Below are 25,607 nucleotides of genomic sequence, written 5' to 3' on the forward strand. Positions count from 1 at the left end.
CTTCTTACATTCGATTTCACTTGGCTTTCTCGTTCTTTGCTAATATGTCTTTCCTCGGACGCGGTGGTCCCTCGCCAGCCGGTGGTGTCAACCACGAGCGCATTGAAATGGCCATAAACGAGTGCGTTGGCTCCCATTTCACCCAAATCCGTTGCAGCTAACTCTCAGGCCATAGAATTGACATGGTTTCAGACGTATTTAACCGTATTGTTTCGTGCGTGACAGTTTTTTTTTACAATTCCGGTGGCCTTGACTTATTTCACTTGTGGTGTAGTTCATGTCATACCAAGTGCATCAGTCCTCGCTATGCCGAAGGAGACCTCAATAAGGGCGAGAGTGTCTGCATTGATAGATGTGTGGCAAAGTTTTTCGAAGTTAACAAGAAGGTCGGAGAAAAAATGCAGAGCGCGGGAGCGAGTGCACAGGCCACGGGGTCAACGAGCTTCTCGCTATGAGAAGTACCGTGCAAGGTCATTTATGGATAGTTATGATGTGCGTCAGTGACTTGATTCCTTCTTTCTCACCTCGCTTACTTTTTTTCAGAGTTTCGACTTGTTCTACAACGTAATGCATTGGTGCACATCCATTCACCCACACATTAGACAAACATGTATCGGACGCATCCTACTTGGTAAAGTTCGGGAAACATTCTGCCAGTGTTTTTGAGTGCTTGTTCTGGGCGTGCTCCTCTAGTCTGAAATGCATGCATGTACACCATCAGTACAAAGCGCTTTTCCCGATATTCTCATTTGATGAAAAAGGACACTTACGCTGGTGCACGGGTGGTGAGCAGCTGAGATGATAGAATCGATTAGAGTGATATAGGCAGAATCTATGACTAACGACTCACGAAGGTCTGTCTGCAAGTCTGGCAAACAATATTCTTCGCCGCTTCATTAACCTTGGTCTTACTTGTAGGCCCTTTGTCTGCATTTTTTCCAGCATTGCGTTCACGCTTTTGTGCAGCTTTAGCGCCCTGGAGGCTTGTTAGTGAACCGAGATCACTCATTCCTGCGAACTGAAGATAACCCACGTTCCCCATGATTAAGCTAAAATACTGGAAAAAACGGAGACCGAGAGCTAGTACAAAAAGTTAGGAAAGAAAAGCGAAACAGAACTGGTATAACTTTGCGAGTGGAGCTCGATAACGTTGCACAGGACAAACACGTGTTTTACGTAAGCCGTCTTATTTCGTTATCTCGTTTATCGTGTACCTTATTTAGAATCACCATAGTCATCAACTCATGGCTAATTCGTACCAGTGTTGGTAAGCGGAGTCCCGACAGACATATATATATGCAGATAATAACAAATTTTGGACCAAGCGGAGTTATTGCAACCAGACTCGAGTCATTCTTGCTCAAACTTGGCATCACAATACCGTCCAGCTTGCGGCATTCTTACAATCATAACCGTCACTTTCTTTTCGCACACCACAATCTCTCTCTTCAACATGGATCCTAAACTGGCGTCGATCATTGAGCAGGTGAAAGTAGACATCATCACTCCTACTCAACAGCGCGACAATGCGAGACAGCTGGAAGAAGTTTCCAGGAGTTTCATATGTGAGCTCGAATAGACAGTGAGGATTTTATTTGGCTGAAGAAATGGTAGCCGATACTATCACAGGTGTGTTCTCCGCTTTTATTGCAAATCGCTTCCGATGAACGGGACATCGTCCAGTGCCCACGAAGGAGATGTTTGCATACGCAATACAGACTTCACTCGGCGACGACGTCTACAACGAGCCATCTACTATTGCACTCGAGGCACACATTGCTAAGCTCACAGGGAAGGAGGCTGCTCTCTTTGTAAGCAGCGGGACCATGGGCAACCAGCTTGCTATCCGCACGCATCTCCAGCAGCCTCCCAATTCCATCATTTGTGATATTCGGGCGCACATCAATAAGTTTAGGCTGTTGCTCCATTCATCGTAACCTGGCGGCTGACTTGCCCTAGGTACGAGGCTGGTGGCGCAGCAATACACTCAGGTGCTCTCCAGAATGCTTTGACACCTAAAAATGGCATGCACATGATTATGGGGTTACATATTCTATTATTAACATCTACATAGGACACCATTTGACTCTGAAAGATATCGAACCTCATGTAGTGTTCGGCACCGACATACACAGGTATGGAGGTTTTACATGTCAAGGATTCTTCTAATGTTTATCAGCGCACCGACGCGAATCATTTGCCTGGAAAACACGCTGGATGGCACGATCATGCCGCAGAGCGACATAATTGAGATAGCTGATTTTGCCCTCAAGAATGGCATACTGATGCATCTTGATGGTGCACGTCTGTGGCACGTCGCCGCTGAAACTCGGACACCGATCGATGAACTCTGCGCACCATTTGACTCAGTCAGTTTGTGCTTCAGCAAGGGTCTCGGTCAGTATCGCCATCAGTACCTACGAGTAGAAACTGACTCGCTGCAGGGGCCCCTGTGGGGACTTGTCTCGTCGGTCCCAAGGAATTTATACAGAAAGCGCGCTGGTTCCGGAAGATTTTTGGCGGAGGGATGCGGCAGACTGGTGTTCTTGCTGGGTCGGTCGCTTACGCACTCACCCATAATTTCTCTCTCCTTCCTAGGGTTCACGCTCTAGCAAAACGCCTGCAAGCTGGTTTAGAAGAGCTTCAGGTCGGTATATTGAGTCCCGCAGAGACTTGCATGGTAAGTCCCATAGGTTGTTTCTCGATCTCAAAACTGCCAACGAACTTACGACGCGAAATAGCTTTTTTATGATCCCTCCACAATCGGTATCGAGTACTGGGAAATCATAGATCGTGCGGCTGCATTGCCGAACCCCATTGGTCTTACCGGCTCTCGTCTCGTAATACATATCCAAACATCGCCTGAGGCAGTGGAAGACTTCTTGTCATTGATCAAAACCCTGAAGGAGGAGAAGGCCCAGGCGGGTATTGTTCCTTTAGCAGTGAACTCAAACGGGATGAGGAACGTGTACATCAGGGCCGCGAGGTCCTCCACACCCACTAGATGATTCAATGCATTTATTGTGATACCTACTGTCCTCGACAATCACCAGCATACTAGCAATTTAAATGCCTAGGTACAATTGCAGTATATGTGATGTAAGCCTGTGCTCGATCCGAGCTAACGCTTGGTCCCCAACCATTGCTTGTCTGATCTCAATGTTCCTATGTGATAGACGAAACTGGATTAAAGTCCCTTATTTTCAAGTTGAGGACCCAAATTAGTTTCATATTTTCGTAAATAAGGCAAATAAGGCACTTTAAGCACAATTTAAGTAGCTCGACGTGTTCCTGATGCGGGTCCCTCATTTGCTGACTCGATGAGCCAGGTTTCATCTTTACTCCGAGCTCATCTATATATATTTCTACATATCGTAAGGACGGAGCGTTGATCCCGCGGAACCAATTCGCGTTGACACCACGTGCTTACTCCACTCCAACGAATTGGTTTCGCGGGACCGAACGCTCCGTCTTACAATATGTGGATAAGTACCAGAAATATGCCAGCACTTGAATCATCCAATATCTCATCGACCCATGTCTTCCCTGACAGACATCCGTTTCGCTGAACTCGCGCAGGAAATCGCTTGCGATGTGCATTCCGAGACTCAAGATGATGACAACATCCTCAAGATCCAAGAAATTTCGAGAACATTTGTGTGTGAGTGGTTTGCACCATTGCATGTGAGATCAGTCTCACAGAGCATCTACAGCGGACACTATCACAGGTATTCTATCTCGATATGTAGCACGGATTCACGCTAATGGCAAATTATCGTCATTAGTGCCGACCAAGGAGATGAATGCCTATGCTCTCGGTGCGTCCCTTGGGGACGATGTATATTTCGAGCCATCCACCGCCTTTCTTGAAACTCACGTCGCAAAAATCACCGGAAAAGAAGCAGGCCTCTTTCTACCCACGGGCACGATGTCGAATCAAGTTGCCATCAGGACTCACTTACAGCAGCCTCCATATTCAGTCATTACAGATGCACGGGCCCACATATACCGGTAAGTTTGCTCGTCACTCGAGGAATATATCTCCAACGCCTGTTAGCATGGAAGCTGGCGGCGCCGCATTTCACTCAGGTGCCAACAGTATCCCAATCATTCCCGCCAATGGTATGCTCTTTCCAATTCGAACCTACATTTTGAATTATTTTATGCTCATCACCAGAACATCATCTTACCTGGGAGGACATTGAACCTCGTATCGTCTCTGGTACAGATGTCCATGTGTAAGTACCAAAGCAAATATCGCTTGACTGCTCCAGTGACATCGCCCCTGAAGTGCCCCAACACGTATCATAGCGCTCGAGAATACTTTGAACGGGACCATCATTCCACAGGACGACGTGATTGAAATTTCGAAGAACGCACGTAGTCGGGGTATCATCATGCACCTCGATGGTGCCCGCATCTGGCATGTTGCAGCAGAAACCGGATTATCCATGAAAGAACTCTGTGACCCATTTGAGTCTGTGAGCTTATGTCTCAGCAAAGGACTTGGTAAGACATGCTCGGCAATAATTTATCATTGACGATGCTCACCAATCGTGTAGGTGCTCCCATCGGAACTATCCTAGTTGGCTCAAAGCCATTCATAACCAAGGCACGATGGTTCCGAAAGCTCTTTGGTGGCGGTATGCGCCAGACCGGGTACATGGCTGGCTGCGCTGCCTACGCACTCACTTACAATTTCCCTATGCTCCCTCACGTGCACGCCCTTGCAAAGCGGATGCAGCAGGGCTTAGAAGAGCTTGGCGTAGGTATCTTGAGTCCCGCTGAAACTTGCATGGTGGGTGGTACCCTGACAAAGTTAGATGCTACATGAAAACGATAGTGACCTTCTATCAGTTGTTCTATGACCCTTCGCCTATCGGGGTTGAATACTGGGAAGTAGTCGAGCGGGCTGCACAACTTCCTGATCCCATTAAGCTGAATGGGTCTCGCCTTCTGATGCACGTTCAGACATCGCCTCAAGCGATAGAAGACTTCCTAGAGCTCCTGCGCGCGCTCAAAGAAGAGAAGGCTGCTGCGGGATGGAGACCCGAGAATGCACCGCCCAAGAAGAAAACCTTGTTCAGAGATGTGTACGTCAAGGCCGTTAGACCGACGTAGATGTGAAGAGAATCGATGCAAGTAGATAGATCGACAATATGTATATATGCATGTGGAGCTCTACCCCTTCCCAATATACCGCTGTTTTTCATACTCCTTCCAGAGTGCCTTCAACACGCTCTTCCCACCTGCATCCAATGCACTGACCATAATAGCATCACGACTGTGCGTACCCATCATCTCGCACAGTGAGAACAGACCCGGCTCAAGCTCACGCCTCACATCTGCCCGTGTGACACACAACGGGTCGTTCACAGCGTCAATGTGCGCAGTAAGCACATAAGCAGCATGCTTGGCGAACGGTTTGGACAGGCTCTCCGCTTTCTGCTCTGCACTGGGCTGCATGTGCACGCGGGGGACACTCTTTGTCGTCAAGGAGGTGAAGAGCCGTGCAAGTGCACGAGCTTCTGACACACCTAGTGGCTCAGATGGTGCCATCCACGATGGGAGGGTGTCGGTGACGATGCGGCTCTGCTTCGCGGCTAGCTGGGGCCGTAGGCTACGAGTGCATGAGACCAGTTGGCGGAGAACCATCCCCAAATGTGGCAAAACGTGGACGACAAGATCGCGCCGCAGCCGAACGAGTGCGTTTAGGATTGTGGTAGAGGCGTGGAAGACCGCGGGTGTGGTGGTACTGTCATGTGTTGGAGACCCGGAAAGGATCTTAGACAGCAGGACATGGATGGGACCCGGGTCGACAGGGCGAAGAGCTGCAGGCTGGGATGAAGCGTCAAGTTAGTATTAATGATAGAATATACTTACGACATACCCTATCTGAACATTGCCGAGCCACAAACTCGAGGCAAGCTAACTTCAAGTCCACAGGACCCGCAAAGAACTGTGTGTGTCCGATAAAGAGATTCAGACACTGACTGAACAAACACTGAACGACCTTCAAAGTCCCTACGACAGAATAAGGATGGTGTTCAGAAGTATTTGAAGCTATCTCATCTACCTTGAGGTGCATCACGCAACAGAACAGTGGCCGCATGCACTAGACGCACGCATTGAACCGGAGGAAATCGCATGCTTTCGAGTGCTTCATATACTGTGTTTAGTAGATGTGAAAAGTCATCGACTGAAATATGCTTGGATCCGCTTGAGACGACTTCATCCAAGGATTTGATGTCTCCTAAGTTCACCTCAACTTAGTTCGACCAATGGACACAAACAACATACCAGCTTCCGTAGAAAATATAAACACCCCTACTGCTAGACCAAGATGCGTCTTGCGGTTGACGTTGGGCAAGCAGCGCAGTTCCTCAAAGAGAAGTCCCAAGGTTTCTGCAGAGAACTTGCATTTTTCTCTGTTTCGCAAAAGGGCGGCTGCGATGTGTTGGCCGTACTCAGAAGTTGAAGTAGCTGAAAAAGAACGAGTGAGCACTACCGAAATGAAGGACGCTTGGATGCTCACCGGTAACGCCTAACCAATGGCTAAATGAAAGGTGGCGCGCCCATGCTTTAATAGTCCCGCTCCCGGGGAGCGTGTCAATGACGTTGGGGTGTAATACTGGAGTTAGTGCAGCATGCACCTCTTTTATTGATGCAACTATCAAGCCAGGAAGACTATCAACAACATTAGAAGAGCAAATTTACGCTTATGTGGAATGAAGAATGGACGCACCTGAAAACAGAAAAATCCTGTCTGAGACGCTCAACAAGCTGGAGGACACACAACTGGGCAACGCTCTCTTCATCAAGAGAACCAGACTGCGCGAGAGAGCAGAAAATAGAAGCACACGCGGCTGAGGCAGAAGGGTCTTGATCTGATGCTCGCAGGAGCGCACTGCTCGGGGGTCAGTAACCCTGCAGAAGAACAGAGGGAAGACATACACAACATAAAGTTCCGCAATATTTATCGTGGCCTCTCTCAACGCCGTATTATCTGAAACCTCCATGCTCATGAGGTGCTTCACGTAGTCCCTGGCGCTCTACAAGCGCACATCAGCCAGAACTAAAGAAAGCCCATGTAAACATACTTCGCGATCAGATGTGTTCAGATACCCGAGTCTCCCCATCCGTTGGAGGAATACACGTATGTGCATGAGCGTTTGCCTCACATCTTCTAGGTCCCTTCCTTCGTCACGCTTACGTTTGCCCTTCGCTGTCTTCTCTCCGGTGGTCACATGCAGCAACGACGAAAGAGTGACATCCCCCTCCATTGCCCGGTGCACAAGCTCCGCGCGAGCCTGTTTAGTGAGGTACTCGGGGGGAACATATAAGAGGAGGTAGTAAGTGTTGCTGAGCTGATCCAACGCAGGAACTTTCATAGAGTTTAGCGGGGACGTGAGGTATGCAAGAACGGAGACTGTCGTCATTGAGTGGTAAATGTCAGTATGACAAAATGAAGGAATCAGAGAAACGAATAATCTTACTTCGTATATTCCCCATCTCCCAGAACTGCGCATTGTGCAAAACACCCCAGAGAATATCTTTTGGCTGCAAGCCCTGCAGGTCTACGCGACGAGTAAACGTGGGCGAAATAGAGAATATAAGTTTGATCAGGCGATCGAGGGAAGATTTAGATCCTCGGGCACTGCACGGTTGAGGTGTACATCGATCAATAGAACCACAAGGAGGGATCAAAGAGATAACATACTCTACAAGATCTAACCACCGCTCGACGATTAGGTAGAGTACCATAAATCCGTCCGTGTTCTCCGCGTGTGCCTCGATATACGCCAGGGCAAAGTCCAATACAGTTTCCACTACTACATCGGTGTCCGATCTAGAAGACCACGCAAAGAAAATCGCAGCTAAAAAAATCAGTCAGGTCCTTCCAACAAAGAGAGGAGGAAGACACACAATTTCAAGCACTAGCTCCCCCTCCGCACCATCTTCTGTCTTGGCAACCTCCAATAGTCCTCCCATATCTCCTAGTTCTCCACCGCACTTCCAAGCCAGTAGATGATACGCAAAACGAAGAAGTGCAGCACCTGTCACTTGGTCTGCGCAGCATATTTTCGAAGTCTTGTTACAAAGAAGCGAGCGAGCGGCCTCGATGGCCCATACGCTTGCCTCAAGTACAGCCTCGCGGACCCCGGGGGTGACGAAGGAAAATGGGAGGTTCGACAGGAATAGAGCCGCGAACTTGAGAGTGAGGGAAAGTGAAAGTGCATAAGCGTCTACTTCCTGCATGGCCTGTATGGGCGCTGGACTCGCAGATGGCGGGGCAGGCTCACTTTTCCGTCGCTTTTTACGCGGTCTGTCTTCCACCTCGCTAGTTTTTATCCGCAAGGAAAGGTTTTGGTAGGTATTAAAGTATTTTTGAGAGTCAGGGTAATCTGAGCTGCCTCTTTTACTTGGGTGGGTGTGAGGAATGTGCGGAACGCTTGTGCGAGCGAGGAAAGATGGGTGTGCGCGAGGATAATAGAGGTGCGTCCGCGGTCGTAGAATTCTTGTGGTGACGCAAGGGATCTGATGGAAGGAAGGGAGGTGCAGGCATCAAAGAGTGCATGAGTGTATGCGTGTAACGTGCGCGTCTTGGAGTGAAAGTCGAGGAGGATGTTAAGAAGTACGTTGGCTGATTTTTGTATGGAGGGAGATGGGCGAGTCTGGAAGAAAAGACACCAGGAACGGCGGACGCATTGATTTCACAGAAAAAGACGAACGAAGAGGTAAAGCTTACCAAGATCAGCTGAGGAAGTATTCTTCCTACCACAGGTTCAATCACATCATAGTCGACCGTCGCGAGCGCAGCCAGCACGTCCAAAGCCAAACCTACCACCTTTTGCTCCGCTTTTTCTTCCTCCAATACCCGGACCGCATCCTCTCTGACTGCCTCCACCTCCATCTCTCCCACACAGCTGACTCGCGTAAATGCGCTCGCTCTCAATAATGCTGACCAAATCCACTCTTGCGTCCCAACTCAGATCGTTCCCGGCCAATAACTTGAGGCACGATGCGAAGAATGCCATGGACGTCATTCTCATGTCGTTTTCACGGTTTTGTATGTTATTCTGAGAAGCGGGAAACAAACTGGTGCGGTATCGCCGTAGGAAGTTCGTATGGGTACTGAAGAGGCGGGGTAGGAGTGGGATCGTGAGATTTATTGTGGTTGGTGAGGTCGGCAAAGAAGATAGGGCGGTGAATAAGCTCTCAGATGACGGGGATGCACGAAGCGTATCGAGAGAGAACAAGGTCTCTGTTCCTGCGGCGTATACTGCTTTATTCAACTGTGGAGACAAATGGGATGATGATGAGATTGCATGAATCCAGGATGAGAGATGGGATTGAAGGAAGGTCACAGGTAGCTACAAACGTCTTAGGTTTCTCTTGCCACGTAAAATCAATAGCACTGCGCACCTTCTTCTTGTTCCCCGCATTTCCTAGTGCTTCTCTATATGAAGATACGATTGTCTCACAGATACCATCCAAAATGACATCGTCAAACAGCTCAGTAGAGACATTCAGTACGGCGCCAAGGCACTCTAATAGTGTCTCCACGCCAATTTTGTGGACACTTAACGGCCACAAGACAGAGAAGCACGGGCGTACGAGCACAAGGAGCTCTTTCGCTTTTGTAACTGGCAGATCCCTTAGGAGAGTAAGGATCGAAATGATTATTGGTGCGAGCGGTGTGCGATTGAGAAGAGAACCAAGCCAGACCTTGAGGCCACGTACACCTGCCCCTACGCTGTCCATCTATGACCAAAACCTTGCGAAGAAGGGACCAGTACCGCGCATCGATCACCGGATTGTCGCTGATTCATCAGTTGTCATGAGCAATGGCTGCACTCTGCATAATCTGACGCACCTAGTTTTTGACTTGTCTTTGAGTAGTCGGGTGAGTATGAACTCGGCGATGAGCTCGTGCTTATTTGGAATGTGAATAGTAGTATCATCCCATGCTGCCCAAGCGATTTGGATTTTTGGTGGACTCTCTGGATTAGGTGGATCTGTGGGGGCTTTGAGGAGCCTAACGAAAGACTGGGCGGACAAGGGTGTTGCCAATGTCATTGAAAGGCCATGAACTCTGCCATCCGGTATGATGAAAAGTTATAGCTCTCACGTGACACCATCATTCATATGACTTTTCAGTGTTCAACTCATTGCTCGATGCACGTCTTGCAAGTAGTAGTACTTAGATTTAATAGAGATTGATAATTAGATCGCGAACATGAATTTTACATAGAAAGCGTGTCAAGGTGTCGCACTTGTAGTTTGGACTCCATGTACCCCCCATAGAGGGGTCAAAATTTTGTTGAAACACGGTTGATGGCGCATTTTATTTTTGGTCCGAGTTCATTGTTGTCTGCCACTTCTCTCACCATGTCTGCTCAGAGTATAGCTCGCTGGAATGCAATTCCCATGTCTCGACCTGATACAGATACTGAAGAACAAGCACAATCTGTACAAAACCAAACTAATTCTATGAAGGTACTCTGCCATATTTTCTGGCACGAATAAAACACCCCTACTGCCCTTCCGTGCATCCATCCCAGCGTTCTCACCAAGATGTTGATGATGACGATGACGACGGCGTCTCGCTAGTCTCAAGGTCACCGTCACCTACACCCGATGCAATGGACATTGAAAAATATGACGAATATGTCCGCGGTCCAGAAAGGGAGGTCATCACCGTCGAGACCAAGATCAAAAGCACCAACAAGGGCTTTGCAATGCTCGCAAAACTTGGTTGGTCAGAGGGTCAGCCATTGGGACTATCGGCAGACGGTACGTTTGATCATTCCTATCGTGAACTATCACTAATCCTTCTACTGCAGCGCGCGTCGATCCTATACCATTTCATGTGAAAAATGATTTGACTGGTCTAGGAAAAACGAATCAAGATTTTCGAATGATCGAGACAACAGTTGCCGAAAGGCGCAAGTTGGACTCTGAGCGACAACGAAAAGAAACAGAATATCAACGAAAAGCACGAGAGGCGAGCCCAACCGTACTAACGATATCACAGAGCATACTGATCTTGTTTCAGGACGATGCCGCTCGTCGGGCTGCACTCAAGTCGGAAATTTCAGATACCCTCAAACCGTTCTACTGTTCGCTTTGTGAGAAGCAATTCCAGAATGTTGCACAGTATGATGAACATACAAACTCGTACGCGCATCACCACAAGGCACGCCTCCGGGATATGCAAGCCAACACACGCATGACCACCCAAGAAGATGTCGATAAGCGTAAGGAGAAAGAGCGCAAGCGAGAAGAAAAGGAGCTTCGCAAAATTGCAAAGGCTGCTGGGATAAAGATGGCCAAACCTACAGTTACATCAGCTATTGTACCTCCTGCACATGCACCTGCTGCTGCAGAGGCGTCGCTTCCCTCTGAAGCTCAATCAAGCAACTTCAAGAAAGCTGGCTGGGCAACCGTTTCAGCACCAGTTGAGCCTGCGACTGGTTTCAAGCGGTCGGGTTGGGCATCTTTGGATTCCAATGCGTCCTCCTCTGCGCCTTCCGCACCACTTCCGCCACCGCCACCGCCAGTGGTTAGCCTGCCTCCAGCTTCTTACATCGCAGGTACACCAATGTTTCGCACTGGTGGCTGGACATCTCTTGACACCGGCAGCTCTCAACCGGTCAACCCACCTCCTCCCGACAACACTGCAGCGCCACCACCTCCGCCACCCAATGTAGCTCCGCCTCCTCCAGTCACTCCTATAAATGCACCTCCTCCAGGCGGTCGGCCTCCATTCCCGCCAGCAAATATGCGTCCACCTAGCGTACCACTCCCTTCCTGCATGCCTCCAACCAGTGGGCCACCCCCCCTCCCTCCCACGATAGGCAGCAGGGCACCTGCTGCGCTCGTCTCAGATTCTAAGAGACGGGACCAGAGTTTTCCTCCTGTGCCGACGTTCTCCCAACCTGCGCCTCCAGCAATAGCTGCCCCGCCTACATCAACCAGTCTCAAGGCCGCGGTTCCACCGCCTGCTGCTCCTCAAGCAAGATCAGGCTGGCAGCAGTGGAAGCAAGGCTCCGGGTCGAAACGGAGATAGAGTAGATACATGCACATCTGTGTCGTTTATAATGCTGATTATGTGTTCTGTTGCTCAACTTTTGGTTCTGCGAAGGTACTGGTACTCGTTTAGCGATCGCGACGTGACGCTCGACCATCACTTGAACTTCGTTGCCAACCTGATCTTGCTGATCATCGACTCAGTCTTCTTGCCAGATACAGTCATTCCCGTACACCGACTGTGTTAAATGTTCAACGTTCAACCTGTATTCCTTTTCTTCATTTGTCATCAGGGTCTCTAGTATTACAACTTGCCAGCCCTAAACTTTATCATACTGACCTTTGGTTGTATCACACTATTTGTACCTCAGGGGTCCTTTCACCAAGACTGAGGCATATTTTTTCTTCAGTTTGCATGCTGGCTCTTACAAGTTGTATTTTCTCCAGACCCGTCTCTTAGGTACTGTCAATGTTCATAGCGATTCTTTCACCAACGCTGAGAATCGTCTTTTAGGTTCTACGTGCACTTATAAATCGATCAGGAGACTCATCCAGGTCTCTTTGATCTACGTACAGGCATGGGAACTCGCGGGTATTACGTGCTCCGCTATCGGAACATTTATTTCGCTCAATACCACAACTATGACAGTTATCCAGATGGGCTTGGCGTAAAGGTGCTTCAATCTATGCAATTTCCCAATGCCATCACGACCTATCTACAGATGTTGGGAGAGATACTAGATGGGCTGAGAAGTCTATCTGAAATATTGATAGAACGCGGTGATGATTTCTCCCCCCCATCCTGGCAGCGGCCAGAAAACGACATCTTTATCGAATGGATCTACGAGATAGATGTTGATCGCAATATCTTCCACATAAATGGAACGCCTTTTTTCTCCTTGGAATGCCTTCCAGACGAGGGTGATTTTATCCAATATATCTCCAAAGATCATTACGGCAACCTAGCTTGTGCGTTGCGATGCCCCCCTGAGCACAGGTACAAGAGGCCAGCACCACCGACCGTCAGTAATTCTGACCTCGCAACGTACCAATCTTCCGTGTGCACTGGATCTCACGTGGCTTTGAGCGATCTGCTCGCCACTAATGATTTTTTATCTCCAGACGAGCGCATTCGAGTCTTATTGCTAGAGGTCATGATTGGGTAGTGCATGGTCAACCAAACCATTGGCAAGGGCATCTACAATATCGAGCTTGTATCTGATCACAATCAATTCACGGACGACCAGTGGTCAATTGCATGCTTCATGGCCAGCACCACGTTTGTTCCTCAGATATTCAACGAAATCAAGAATGCATCCCATCCCAGGCTGGAAAGAAAAGAGCTTACATGGGTTCGCGAAGACATTGTTGTTTACATCGCAACGCATTTAGATGAAGAGCGACGCCTACAAGCTTCTGTGTCACGCCTGATCAACGCGATCATGGAGCAGAAGGATAATCCTGGTGAATACTTTGGAGTCGCGTTTTCCGTCTACCATTGTGCAGTCGTCAAAGTTGTCAAAGATGCGCACACGATGAAATTCAGCCACACGAGCGCCCTCCAGTTTTTACCATCATTCTATGCATATTCACCTTCTACACCAGGCATCAATGCTCTCGCTCGTCTTGGCTTTCGCATCGACCCCGCACTCTTTGAGCGTGTTGTAGATATTTGCTATCATGTACGGAATAAAACAGAGAAGTCGCTCGCTCAGGGAGTTGATGGCAGCAATGATGTGCCACCCAGCATCACACGTTCACTGCTGCCTCTCGAGCTTTGGAAAGAGATCGCACTTTATCTCGATTTTTCTGACCTCATCCCCTTCGGATTAGTCTCGAAACTATTCCGTGAAGTAGCCTCGATGATACTCCGCTATCCCCACATCTGTGGATATCGCCTAGTCCCTGGTCCCAGAGGGAGAACAATCGATGAACCCATCTCGCTGAGTGCTGCAATTTTTTCTGCTGTGCGAGCTGGCATTCTTGCTACTGTCGCGGTTGGATTGCGGATTGAAAATGAGCCACCAACGAGACTGATAACTCCGCTCGATGTCGGAGGTGAATCTCTCTGGGTGCTCTTTTCAGCCACTTCCTACTCCCCGCAGCTGAAAAGTTCATCGAAGTATATCGAAATCCCTCATAGCATTCAACACAACTCGGGACCCCAATTTCGTCACCTAATGTCTTCAATCCGGGAGCACACGTAGGTTCCTTAATTTTTGTATAGTTGATGTATCATCATGTAGGCTCGGCTATGAATTAGACGAGCGAAATTCCAACAACAATTTTTATCACTTGAAGTCAAGTTCGCAATGTCATTTCTTTTTGTTATGTCCTGCACTCGCAAGTGCCATTTGCGTAAGATGTGGGACTTACATTAGTACTGGTGCGCTTAGCAGACCCAGGTTTACCGTATGGCTAATTGACACGTCTGATGATCGTTGCAGTAGCGTGTACCACTTGTTTACTCTGTAGACCACGCTGCGTGAATGATGCGGGCCTCGGCCTGATTACTGTCCAGTGAGCAGCGAGACTCTGAATCGAGCACAACTCATCAGCAAAACCTTCCCGTAGTAATATCAATGAGTCGGACGTCGATCCTGGAGAGGAATAAGATATCGAATGCGTGTACGTCCTTCTCTGCTGATTAGTCGTAGGTTGCGTCGCCTCGCATTTACTAGCCACGGACACCATAGTATGTTCGAGACATGGCGTTTGCGCTTCGAGTTGGTGTTGCTCCACCACTGCGTCACGGTCTGCAGATTCCTGCATTTTTGGCTGAGGGTCTTCGTCGGCTCATTTCTCACTAGTGCACTACCGACAGTCTCTTGCAACCTTAACTTTAAACGTACACAGCTCTCGGTTAATTCCGCGTCAATATTGATGGTAAGATGGCATTGAGCTTAAAGCTTAAAGGCGCACAAATTGTGAGCATCCGTTGCAATTCGGTACTTCAGTCTCTCTGAGCGCCGTCTCTAAGATACTTCGTGCGATGACACTCACGCTCCCCTAGAGTTCCCATTGACCCCTGCGCACGCCATGGCACAAATTGCTACTGCCACCGATGCAAATAAGTTTTTCTCAACTTTGGCCAAGACCGAGACCCCGTCGTCCTGGTTTTACTATGGTATCATTGTTAGATAACGAGGGTCAAGTCACCTGCCTTCGTATCATAGCCAAAATCGGATGGATAAGCTTGGGTCAGACCTCCGCATTGCCGTGACAGGTCGGTCCCACACAGCGTACAACCTGATTGCGGTTATGTCGTAGGGGGAGCCACGACTCGGGTATACGTTCTTTCGGGAACATACCACAGTTTATGCGATACCCAACGCGTTGATTTGGAGGCTATCGTACATCAACGCAGATGACGTAGCGAGAAATATACTGGTGGTGAAGCACGTGTGGGGGAGGAAGAACGACTTGATGAACTGCAAGGAAGCTAGCATGCTGTGGGTCAGCAGCATCATAAGGCAGTATGGACCGCAAAACCCAGCTATACATGTACAGATCTGACCTAAGAAAAGTCTTGGGGCTACGGCTGAATACAAACGCGAACACAAATACTCATTCATGACCTCACAACAGAGCGATATCGATGAGACACTGCGGATAGATGTGTATGAGTGTATGGGATGCGAGTCACTGGTGGGTGCTTAATCTGTACAGCTGGTTACTCAAGCTCAAGCTTCAAGCTGCAAACATTGCATACAGTATGTAGTTATCTCCTGCTGCGGAAGGAAGACAAACTTAGCGAGTGGGATGGAACTCCCTCTTGCCGCTCATATGAAGCGCAACAACTATGCACTCGCTGGTGACTGATGGTAACACGGCCGTCTTTATTGTTACATCAGGTCGATCATGTGCCAAGGGAACACATGGGACACACGGCAGTGTATTAAGGTAGCTTATGGACAACGTCGTCGTCGTCTCTATCAGAGGATGACTAAAAACTTGCCGACCATGCCTGCGGATGAGAGAATCTGGTAAGTCGTCAATATTTTCTAAACAAGCAATGGATCCCTTAAGGTTCTAGATGTGCACGTAGAAGCAATTCTTGATAGAAAGTCTTCCAGGTTCCGAAGCATGATGCGGAGAAAGCGCTAGGCCCTATTGCTGGCAAACACGCTTTTTGGAGTGCAGAAAACAGCACGTATGCTCGGGTCCCAATGAAAATCGACAGGTCACGGTGTTTACCAGAGCCCTGAGTGCACACACGCTACTGTTCGTCTAGATGGAAACTCGAGATATGGTGAGAGAGGGAGAGGCTTTGGTATTAAATTGAAGCCGTATACAAATCTGGGAATCTGAAGAGTATGAGTCTAGACTGAGAATTCGAAGAAGGCCTACTATCATGTGGACTGAGTAGATACGAAGCAATGAGACGCACAACGACGGACTCGCGTCCTCCCAGAACTTTGTCTTTGTACTCATTCGACTTCAGCCTGAGCCCAAGCCTATCAGTACTTGGTGAACGCTGAGTAATTGGAAAATACTGTGGCCCTTCTGATTTGGGGTGACAGAACTGTGAAAGTCGTTCCTCGCAGAATCCGTGACTGACTTGGCACGACTCGGACTCATAAATGAATTTCATTTCATAAATTTCATAAACCCCATGTTTGCTTACTAATCAATAAAGTGGACATCAGGACCGCCTACTACTACTAATCAGTGCCCTGATGTGCCTCACCAATACCAGCCGATGTCTCGCTGGCTAACTTGCTGGCTCAATCTTGGCTTGCATGACAGATTTACTTCAGACAAGATTGCCCCTTTTATATCGTTTAGTACCCGAGTACATCTAATCAATTTCAAAGTGTGGTTTTGGTAGAAAAGTTTTGCCTTGCTGGCATTCCCCCTCAGTGTTTATTTCTTTCTTCGTAAAAGCCTTCAGCATCAGCCTATTCCGAGTCGCGTGGCCCTTCCTACATTCCTTTTTCACCCTCATTCTCCCCTCAGTCTATCACAGAGGACGAGTTTTTCGTTTATTAAATGGAGGCTCTGGAGCGGCGTGTCGTCATAGACAGCCTAACCTCTGAAAAATATTTGCGAGTAGCATCCATCTCAGTTGCATTTTACGAGTAAGTAGCGTTTTAAATCTTTGTTGCGGCCCCATAGTCGTCACAATATTCTGACAGGTTACGTTCAGTTATGTTCTTACACTCCCCGCAGAATGGCGCTTTTACCGAAGCCAATCGTCAATTTTTCATATAAGGTATGTATACCCTGGAATATTTTCACGTATCACTGTTGACAAGCTCACTTTTCATCAGTCTTGCCTGCACCTTATTCATTCTTATACGGTACGTTTGTCCTCCGTCTGTCTTGTGGATTTTTTTTGCTCACATTCAATGCAGCTATATTAGTATCATGGCTATAGTAATTAGCAATTACGGATTCTTCTCCACCACCTATACCCTACAAACGTGTCAACAGTACTATCTTGTGGCGCCTGCATTCAAAGGTCTGTCCTATTGGTCTTTACCTACCATGACTCTATTGACCATGCCGTAGCCATGCAAACAATGATATCACAGGCAATCTTAGGTGTCAGGTATGTCCTGTCGAATATATTATGGGTTGCAGCTGCACAGACTGAAAAAATTGTTCAGAGCATTCAATATTGCAAGAAGAGATAGGCGGATAGGAATTGTACTATTGCTGCTATACCTCCTGTCTGTTTCAGTGGGTTCTTACAACACAAGTATGATATCCTTTCTCTGATTTCTTTTAGGCGGAGTGGTTCTCCGATATGTTTCACCGGACTCGTAAGCTCTGACTTATATTTTAATCTTGGGTTTTCATTGACCTTTACGATACACAGCTGTTGTTGTTGATGTACGTCAGTTTTCCTTACAACGAGATTTCATGCAAACAGTATCTCTTTCTTAGGGAAAGTAAGTGGTCGTTTACCACCAGTGTGGGCTGTTCAGATCTTCGTGAACCATAGCTGCACCTCGGGAGATGCTGGCAAAGTATTGTCAACCTGGTTCTATTACCTCGCTGTGTTGGTGTATGACATTGTCATAGTGACAATTTCTACCATGCATCTTCTGCGTTATAATCCGCTCAGTAGCAGGCGAGTCTTTTCTTTCTCATCTTTCGTATTGCTAAACCATTTCTGTCAGAGTTGAACAGCTAATACGGGTGTAAGTCCCTTACCACTGGCAGAGTCGATGTGCATCACTCATTATGCTTAGCCTGATCTATGACGGCATCGGATATCTCATCGTGTTGTCCGGCAAGTATATTCTGCTTGCGATGAGCACTCTCCTAACATTCCCTCAGCGGCGAATGTGTTGAATCTCATCCTTTATCATACAACTAATATCGATACTCAGGTATGTAGGCTCAACTTTGGATACACCATGGAGACTCACATCGACTCGCTCCTATCATTAGTCGGCAGGGTAAGTTTTGTATCATCTGGCGTCAAGGGGATCAGACCCCTTAAAATGCATCATTAGGGCGTCAGTAGGTTATGCTTTAACGTGGATCATGAGCCAACGGATTCTCATCAATATACGAGGTACGCACCACTCTAGAGCTTGACTGTTATTCTGCTAAGGCTCGCGACGTTCATTCATTCCATTTCTTCCGCTCCGATCACCCAACTACGCAAAGGAATGTTAGAGCCACATGTTCAACACTTGGAAAACGTGATCGTCGCGCGTCCCACACTCACTGCAACGAAAAAAGTGATGTCCGGTCTCCGCTCCCAGTTCGAGTCCAAGAGCCACTCCAAGGGCTCTAACGGCTCCAAAAACCCCGTCGATACAGAGCTCAGGGCAAAATCGCCTCGCAATTCCAACGACATGGAACTCGGTATACGCGTACGCGTCGAGCGCTCGGTGATGGTGGATTACACGGAGGAATCTGAGCAATCTAGCTCATGGGTAAAATGAATCTGAGGCACTGGCGCCGAAGAAGAAGGAACGACTATTTGCTACGGGATAATACCCAATATACGATATTGACGTGTATATATCCACCCGGTGCTACTATAATCTCAGTCCCCATTCACAGCATATATATTTGGTGAGCTGTGTCGCCATCGCTGCTTACTACTCTAAGAGACCTTTAGTACTATACACAATACTAGTCTACATTCTGACCATTCTTGCCTGTTATTTCGAATTATGTTCCCGTGTCACGCGAGCTTCCTGTGGCGCGTTGGTATTCTTGTATACTGTCAAGCACCGTAATTGCCACTTGACCGACCATCGACCGATTCACCTTCTTACGCTGCAAATGTGTTTGTTTGGTCTCCCTTGCGTTATCCACCTTTCATCCTCTTACCACTGCGAGTGCGTCTCCCTATGGATCTTCACTGTTTTCGCTCGCTCGCATTTCTGGCGGATGCCAGCTTACCGCAGATAGGTTTCCATGGTCTTCTTCGAAGAGAATCTATAGTTCAATACACATACATGTGGTATCACATATACGAAGTACCAATGAACACCGCTCAGATCCCTCATCTCCGGGAAAAATATGCATCTACAATATTTCTACCGTCTTAATGTCCATCAAGTCTTGAACAGAAGACACATCTTTGACCTGCGCAATGATATCACGATCCGACGCGACCCTCTTGTATTCTCCGCCGCGCTGCCGCGCTAGCAAAAAGGCGCCAAAAGGCTGTCCAAGGCGAACGAGCAACCGCAATGCTCGCGATTCTAGATCAACCCCATCTTGTTTTACAAGAGAATGGCTAGGTGAGTCATCTGACGGAGAAAAAGGCGGTGTCCGATAATCCCCCTCGCTCTCCGTATCGTCTAGCAGATTTGCAAAGTCTGGTAGCTCGAGGAGAGAGCGATCCCAGGGACGGACAAGCAGGAGAGTTTGCTTGATGGGTCTTGTCCGCGAGTGAACATTCAGCTCTTTGGTAGTGATCAGCAGGTCACGAAGCCCGTCTGCCTTGACTTTATATCCAGTCTCTTGGGATGGACCGTAGCTTAGACTGACTTCTGTGACACGGAATGCTATGCAAGGCAGATGCAGCCTGCAGTTCGCGAAACGAGCAGCGCTTGTGTAATCAAGCTGGTCGTAAAGTTCCAAAGCCAGATCCACAATATCGAGATTTTTTCGCAGCGAAGAGAGCTGTGTGTGAATATCATCTTCAGACAAAGATGAAAGGGCACATGGAGGAGTGGTGTAAGAGGTAATATGGGCTGGAAGACAGCTATTGAACTCGGAAGGTTGTCCAATCCAGTCGAGGACAGTGATGTCCCCCGACCGAGCCACGATTTCCTGTAGGAGCCGTCCGAGCGCGTTCTGCTTCTTCTCGCCATAGATGACAGGTAGAGTGATACCGAAGATGCCAAATAACGAGTACGCAACGTCCTCCTGCAGAGTGGTCACGCGCTTCGATGCCCATTGCAGTTTCTCTCGGGCACCCCTCATACCTGGACTGAAGTTCACCAAGGCCCGTGCATCTATGCCCGTCGCCTCCTCTAACTCCTTCATGATTGCAGGGGACTCTTTGTGGTTGCGAGAGCGGTCGCCGAGATATAACGACCAATCTTTCTGATAAAAGATAACAACTTGCGGAGCAACTAATTCTTGGAAGGTCCATCCTCGCTCGTTCCAAACACTCCCCGCCAGTGCACCGGACTGGGATGAAGGAGGGACATCAGATAGGTAGACGATCGTAAGCGCTGAGTTGCGATACCAGACGAACATGGAGTTGATCGATTCTTGAAGCTCCGTAATATTGCTCTTCTTGTCGATACAGCATGTGTCCATCCATGCCCAGTTATACCCAGCATCACGAACGATTTTGCAGAACGACTGCAGTTTCGCAATGCCACTAAGTCCATTCAACTCGTACACGACTTTGTCCTGAATGTCGTGCAGTAACACCTCCGTCTCTTCCCACCTGTGTGATAGCAGGACGCAACGGAAGTACGTCGCCACTACATCTTTGATGCGCTCCGTTCGGAGGTTTGAATCTTTCGTTGGAAACGTGATAAGCTCATTGTACTCTGGACTCATTTTGAAGGAATTTAGCTGTGCTGCTCGGTCGCACAAAAGACCCGTAGAGGTGTTGAGCAGACGAAGGGGGGCATTTTCGAGTTCGATCCAAACTGCTCTTCGAATAGCGTCTTCTGCTTGGGATGGACAGACATACTGCCGACGCAAACCTGTAGAATGATATAGGCATTTCGAGATTATGCAGGAGTGTTCCATGGCTTACTGCGTATCTGCGCTTCGGGAGCATCGTCCAACTTGGACAACATGATTGTGAATGCCTCGATGGCTTCGTCGTAACGTTCCGCGCCACGCAGCGCTATATGTGTTAACTGGTATCCAACGTGAGATGAAGGATTAAGTTCGGTGACCTATGCATTGCCGAAGTCAATATGGGCTACAAAAACATACATGCCAGCGCACCTTTTGCGCGTCGAGAACTGCATCCTCCCATAGCATTTTCCCCAACATCGCCTTGCTGCGATTTGCAAAGACGACATCGGATGCAGGATCCAGGGCGATCGCCGCCGAGTACAGGTCGATAGCCCTGTCATACTCGCTTGCAGCGAGGGCAACATCTCCGTTGGCAATACAAAGCGTGTTGCACTCTTCCCTGAAAGCTGGGTGAAATGCAGGTGAGGATTGTGGCCTGCATGACATTACAAACTAGACTTGCCATTGGACCAGTCGAGGTAGTCGACCATGGTGTTTTTGTTACTTGAATCCACCATATACCGGTATAATTTCACGGCATCTTGAAATTCACCTGCCTGAAGGAGTGCATTACACCGTTTCTGGTGTGTAGTCAGCCACAAACATTTCAGATCCCAGCCGAAGAGCTGGACAAAATATATAGTTATGAGAAGCACTATGTACACATCGTCTTAACGCACCACCACCAGGTCCTCATATATCTCATGAACGTTTAATTTTGGTGATGAATTGCTGGAGTTGACAGCGGAAGTGAAATGGTCAGCGGCTTCGGCATGACGTGCGCCATCCAAGGCTTTTTCGAGTTGAACACGCAGATATGCCTAATGTGCAAAGGTTGGGATTGATGACCAGGTGTAGCTGCATGCTACTTACTTCCACGATACGACATGCGCGAGTATCGGCATTCGGACAACCCGCAGCGAGTTCTTTGAGGAGCAGGCTTGCTTCGTCATGTTGACCTGCATTGAACAGTGTTATGGCCTGAAATATGGAATGAGACAGAGTATGCAAGGCAACTGTAACATACCTTGATCAAGAGCAGAAAATGAGCGATTTCTGAATCTTGATCTGTGTACATGGATGCAACATCAAATGCTACCCTCGCATCGCGGATGTGGCCTTTTCCGCAGAGGGCAATACCCTTGGAGATAAAGCCTATCAACGATGGCTGAATGCTAATGGACTATGTCACCATCGAGTTAGTCTTTCATAAGAGAACCATGATCAAGTGAGTATATCTCACCGTGATTGCATCCTGAACGGCGTGGTCCCAGTCGTGTTTTCGCGCCATAACAAATGAGCGATGAGCGTAGGAAGTATGGTTGTTCTCATCGGTGCTGATATCTCGTGTGAGTAGTTCTTCGGCGAGTGACAAGTCTCCATCTATGCATGCAATGCGAGCTGTCATGATGCCTAGGATCTGCACGAAACATGCTCAAATTTTGATTTATGAGGCAAGGCAGGAAACGTGCCTTTGAATTGATGTTGTTGGGTATTGCCCACTCTGAGATCATCCTATCGTTTCCTCCACTGAGGATGTGCTTGCCATCTACGGAGAAAGCAACCCATTCTGGCCCGGATGAGTGCTTGAAGATGGCAACGGTTCGTCGATCTGAGACCCGCCAAAGACGAACATGACCCTCATATGGAGATACCGATGCGATGAGTGTGCCAGCAGGATTAATGACCATGACATTGATATAATTGGAGTGGCCCGTCCAAGGATCGCCAACCTGCTGCCAGGTTGTTGTATCCCATTCGCGTATGGTAGGATCGACCCCATCGCCGCCTGTAAGAAGGCGTGTGCCGTCGGCTGTCCATACGAGTGAGAAGTTGTGCGATTTGTGACCCTTGAAGGATGCGACAAGTTCCCTCGTGCCTGAATTATAAATGTCGATGCTCGATGTTGCGATGGCAAGAAATTCTCCAGATGGCGAATACCGAACACAACCAGTACCACCACCACATTTAATTGGTCTTCCTTGCAGCTCCGCCCAGGTTTTGGTGCTCCATAATTTTGTCATTCCGTCGTTTGAACAAGTGGCCAGCACTGTCCCATCAGGAGAAAAATCCAGCGAGCTGACCCACTCGGTGTGAGCTTTGATGGGCTGGGAGAGCAATTCTCCAGTTTCTCCGTGCCAGATCATGACCTCCCCATTCAGATCACCGCTTGCTATCAATTGCTCATCTTGTGAGACCGCCAATCTCGATACCCCCTCGCGATGCAGTTCCATCTTCTTCAATGCAACGCCGGTCTCCAAGTCCCATAGACGAACCGTCTTATCGTGTGAGCCCGTAACCAATCGTTTATCGGGGAACACTGCGGCTGCCATTATACAATGTTCATGACCTTTAAACTCTCGCACGGGTGTAGTAATTGGAATGGGCTTCGACATTTTACTGGAGGTTGATGGTGTTGAACGTGGTCGAAGTGAGCTTGGAGGGATCGTAGGTCTCTTGCTCTGAACTGCAAAGTAGTAGACGCCCGAGGCTGTTCCCGCTTCATCTCGGGCCAAGTGCTGCAGGCACCGGCGGATGCAGCCGAAGTTATCTCTTCTTACTACGTCTCAAACTCGTCATCAAATTTGTCACAAGAGGAGCGCCTTACCTCCAGTGCTCTAGGCTCGTGGTTCATCTCTACTTGGAGATTCCCTCACTGCCGGTCCAACTCCTCTTATCTGCCAATCCACCATCATTGGAATCCCGTACCACAAGTACAGGTGCAACATATTCGCTAACCTGTACGAGCTCTCACCGCAGATGCTACCGAGCCATGCATTACAGTCGTTTGAGAAATTAATGTCATTGGCAATTTCTTTCACGGTGTGACCAAAAAGGAAATCAGCATGCGTCTTATGTAAGCTTCATCGACATCCCCGCATTCACTGCAGAAACGAGAAAATAGTCGGACCCTAATCAGAGGGAGACAGCGCGTATAATACGACTCTAAACGTACCTAGCTTATAATCAGACAAAAATCCGACATGTCACAAATTTTGTTCGCTCGGTCTGAAGCAACATGAGTAAACAAACACTTTTCCAACTTCGTTAACACATCTTTTCTGACCTCCGTTTATTCTCTTCAAATACATGCTATTCCACCACAAACCAGCCCCGGAAATCTAACCTTTCGACGTCTGTTTAAGTTGTACTTAAAGCAAAGTAGGTTTTTCAAAAATTTCTTCAAGTCCCGTGTTACAGCTTGTACTTACTACTTGCGCTATGGCAGCCTGCGATGCAATTAAGCTCGAGCTGCCCGTGGATGTGAAAACATTTAAATTCACTTTCGAGTGCAGAACACCAGGACCCATAGTAAGTACCTTGCGCAAATAAACTGATGCCAACTAATTTTCTTTGCAGACCATTGAAATATCTATCCAAAAGCCTCTCCAGATGCTAAGCCCACAAGCAGGTACTGTCAAGGGTCCCGACATTAGCGGCATACACACCGAGGTGCCAGGAGCATTAAGCAATTGGTTGGGCGCTGTTGAGGCAGGTCCTCCAGTGCGTCACTGGACCCACGGACTGTCCTCGAGATGACGGCTGGCTTCCAGTGAATGGTGTTGGAGTCTGACCTAGGTGCGATGTTCCTCCCTTAAACGACAAATTAGAGCTGATACCAATATTTCTCATAGCCAGAAGACATACAGCATGCGGAGTCACTGCAGCTCGGTAGGGATACAGTGGAGCATCCTGCAGGTGCCACTGAAAGGATCCAGGCGCAGGCTACATGATTACAAGTGAGTTTTTATCGAGTTGTGTTACTATTGGACTAATTACGGTTTGTGTAACAGGTCCATCCTGTTGTCCCCCCATCCCAGCACTAAAAAATTCATCACACCGGGGCAAGCCATGGTTCGGAATCTCCAGGATTGAACTGGTTACTGTAAGGCTCCGGCTCAGTTCCATGGTGTATCGCTGGATTAAACTGGTTTTGCAGGTCATTGGGAGCCCTACTAGGCTGTTGCTGTCCATGTCCAGGATACATAGCGTTACTAGTGGGCAGCATTGAGCTGTGGGGAGGAAGCAAGAAAAAATCCGGAGCTGCATGGAGGATCCTAGGAAGCACGGGTAGCACATGTACAACATATGTATAATCAGATAATAATCAGACTTGTTTCCTATTCTATTCAGAAGTAAACTCGACGTGCAAATCCCTAAATTCCGATGTCGGATTAGACTATTGCGCATCTATGGAGAGCCCGTAAATCCTTTGTTTCCAGTGTCCAGTTTGTGTGCCGCAAATGTACCTTTGCTGATTCTAACTCTTGGCGAAACATCTATTTTCTTACATTGTGTTACTGTCCTGTTATAGGTTCTATTCCTTGTCTAATCTGGCTCGACTATTTTCTCATTTTCGCAGTGATTGCCTATCTTAGTATATGGGTTCA

At 48.2% G+C, this 25,607-nt stretch overlaps 11 protein-coding genes across 11 annotated transcripts; 8 read left to right on the forward strand and 3 right to left on the reverse strand.

The window, feature by feature from the left end:
• Positions 1-44: 44 nt before the first annotated feature.
• On the forward strand, positions 45-422 carry F5891DRAFT_895325 (Tim10/DDP family zinc finger-domain-containing protein; the record flags this gene model as incomplete). The annotated part of the gene is made up of 3 exons (XM_041373361.1): positions 45-121; positions 176-214; positions 275-422. Coding segments are annotated over 3 exons (264 nt in total), but the record flags the coding sequence as incomplete, so codon positions are not given.
• Positions 423-515: 93 nt separating this feature from the next.
• On the reverse strand, positions 516-1,176 carry F5891DRAFT_13013 (At2g23090 like protein). The gene is made up of 4 exons (XM_041370592.1): positions 1,034-1,176; positions 851-976; positions 771-793; positions 516-694 (listed from the first exon to the last, which is right to left on the reverse strand). The coding sequence occupies exons 1-4, from the start codon at positions 1,040-1,042 to the stop codon at positions 625-627; spliced, it is 228 nt and encodes a 75-aa protein (XP_041233993.1). The 5' UTR covers positions 1,043-1,176; the 3' UTR covers positions 516-624.
• Positions 1,177-1,241: 65 nt separating this feature from the next.
• F5891DRAFT_1273034 (pyridoxal phosphate-dependent transferase) lies at positions 1,242-3,225 on the forward strand. The gene is made up of 9 exons (XM_041370118.1): positions 1,242-1,267; positions 1,326-1,565; positions 1,615-1,629; positions 1,684-1,909; positions 1,960-2,024; positions 2,075-2,135; positions 2,180-2,397; positions 2,445-2,680; positions 2,742-3,225. The coding sequence occupies exons 2-9, from the start codon at positions 1,454-1,456 to the stop codon at positions 3,006-3,008; spliced, it is 1,200 nt and encodes a 399-aa protein (XP_041233994.1). The 5' UTR covers positions 1,242-1,267; positions 1,326-1,453; the 3' UTR covers positions 3,009-3,225.
• An 85-nt stretch (positions 3,226-3,310) lies between these two features.
• Positions 3,311-5,121, forward strand: F5891DRAFT_1160504 (pyridoxal phosphate-dependent transferase; the record flags this gene model as incomplete). Its single annotated transcript, XM_041365230.1, has 8 exons — positions 3,311-3,661; positions 3,714-3,728; positions 3,786-4,011; positions 4,058-4,122; positions 4,178-4,238; positions 4,292-4,509; positions 4,563-4,798; positions 4,858-5,121. Exons 1-8 carry the CDS (start codon positions 3,538-3,540, stop codon positions 5,119-5,121), a joined length of 1,209 nt encoding a protein of 402 aa, XP_041233995.1. The 5' UTR covers positions 3,311-3,537.
• A 60-nt stretch (positions 5,122-5,181) lies between these two features.
• F5891DRAFT_1179942 (Urb2/Npa2 family-domain-containing protein) lies at positions 5,182-10,080 on the reverse strand (the record flags this gene model as incomplete). Its single annotated transcript, XM_041365851.1, has 16 exons — positions 5,182-5,838; positions 5,891-6,024; positions 6,077-6,253; positions 6,301-6,483; positions 6,536-6,687; positions 6,746-6,907; positions 6,955-7,052; positions 7,101-7,429; positions 7,497-7,657; positions 7,721-7,877; positions 7,956-8,341; positions 8,424-8,908; positions 8,967-9,374; positions 9,427-9,729; positions 9,779-9,824; positions 9,878-10,080. 16 exons carry the CDS (start codon positions 10,078-10,080, stop codon positions 5,182-5,184), a joined length of 4,041 nt encoding a protein of 1,346 aa, XP_041233996.1.
• A 290-nt stretch (positions 10,081-10,370) lies between these two features.
• On the forward strand, positions 10,371-12,142 carry F5891DRAFT_992944 (uncharacterized protein). The gene is made up of 4 exons (XM_041378222.1): positions 10,371-10,500; positions 10,566-10,797; positions 10,848-11,008; positions 11,060-12,142. Exons 1-4 carry the CDS (start codon positions 10,393-10,395, stop codon positions 12,071-12,073), a joined length of 1,515 nt encoding a protein of 504 aa, XP_041233997.1. The 5' UTR covers positions 10,371-10,392; the 3' UTR covers positions 12,074-12,142.
• A 469-nt stretch (positions 12,143-12,611) lies between these two features.
• Positions 12,612-13,199, forward strand: F5891DRAFT_1179944 (uncharacterized protein; the record flags this gene model as incomplete). The annotated part of the gene is made up of 1 exon (XM_041365852.1): positions 12,612-13,199. The coding sequence occupies one exon, from the start codon at positions 12,612-12,614 to the stop codon at positions 13,197-13,199; it is 588 nt and encodes a 195-aa protein (XP_041233998.1).
• Positions 13,200-13,236: 37 nt separating this feature from the next.
• On the forward strand, positions 13,237-14,333 carry F5891DRAFT_992947 (uncharacterized protein). The gene has a single exon (XM_041378223.1). It carries the CDS (start codon positions 13,299-13,301, stop codon positions 14,238-14,240), a length of 942 nt encoding a protein of 313 aa, XP_041233999.1. The 5' UTR covers positions 13,237-13,298; the 3' UTR covers positions 14,241-14,333.
• Positions 14,334-16,715: 2,382 nt separating this feature from the next.
• On the forward strand, positions 16,716-19,032 carry F5891DRAFT_992949 (uncharacterized protein). The gene is made up of 14 exons (XM_041378224.1): positions 16,716-16,970; positions 17,026-17,114; positions 17,183-17,248; positions 17,307-17,336; positions 17,391-17,497; positions 17,548-17,587; positions 17,646-17,718; positions 17,768-17,801; positions 17,953-18,112; positions 18,162-18,182; positions 18,234-18,274; positions 18,322-18,378; positions 18,509-18,562; positions 18,658-19,032. The coding sequence occupies exons 2-14, from the start codon at positions 17,026-17,028 to the stop codon at positions 18,936-18,938; spliced, it is 1,053 nt and encodes a 350-aa protein (XP_041234000.1). The 5' UTR covers positions 16,716-16,970; the 3' UTR covers positions 18,939-19,032.
• Positions 19,033-19,515: 483 nt separating this feature from the next.
• On the reverse strand, positions 19,516-20,484 carry F5891DRAFT_992954 (uncharacterized protein). Its single transcript, XM_041378225.1, has one exon. The coding sequence runs from the start codon at positions 20,434-20,436 to the stop codon at positions 19,531-19,533; it is 906 nt and encodes a 301-aa protein (XP_041234001.1). The 5' UTR covers positions 20,437-20,484; the 3' UTR covers positions 19,516-19,530.
• A 3,954-nt stretch (positions 20,485-24,438) lies between these two features.
• Positions 24,439-24,950, forward strand: F5891DRAFT_1179948 (uncharacterized protein; the record flags this gene model as incomplete). The annotated part of the gene is made up of 3 exons (XM_041365853.1): positions 24,439-24,528; positions 24,577-24,720; positions 24,852-24,950. The coding sequence occupies 3 exons, from the start codon at positions 24,439-24,441 to the stop codon at positions 24,948-24,950; spliced, it is 333 nt and encodes a 110-aa protein (XP_041234002.1).
• Positions 24,951-25,607: the final 657 nt, after the last annotated feature.

Source organism: Suillus fuscotomentosus (genome assembly GCF_016647785.1).
Source record: "Suillus fuscotomentosus strain FC203 chromosome Unknown F5891scaffold_1, whole genome shotgun sequence".
Classification (NCBI taxonomy): Eukaryota; Fungi; Basidiomycota; class Agaricomycetes; order Boletales; family Suillaceae; genus Suillus; species Suillus fuscotomentosus.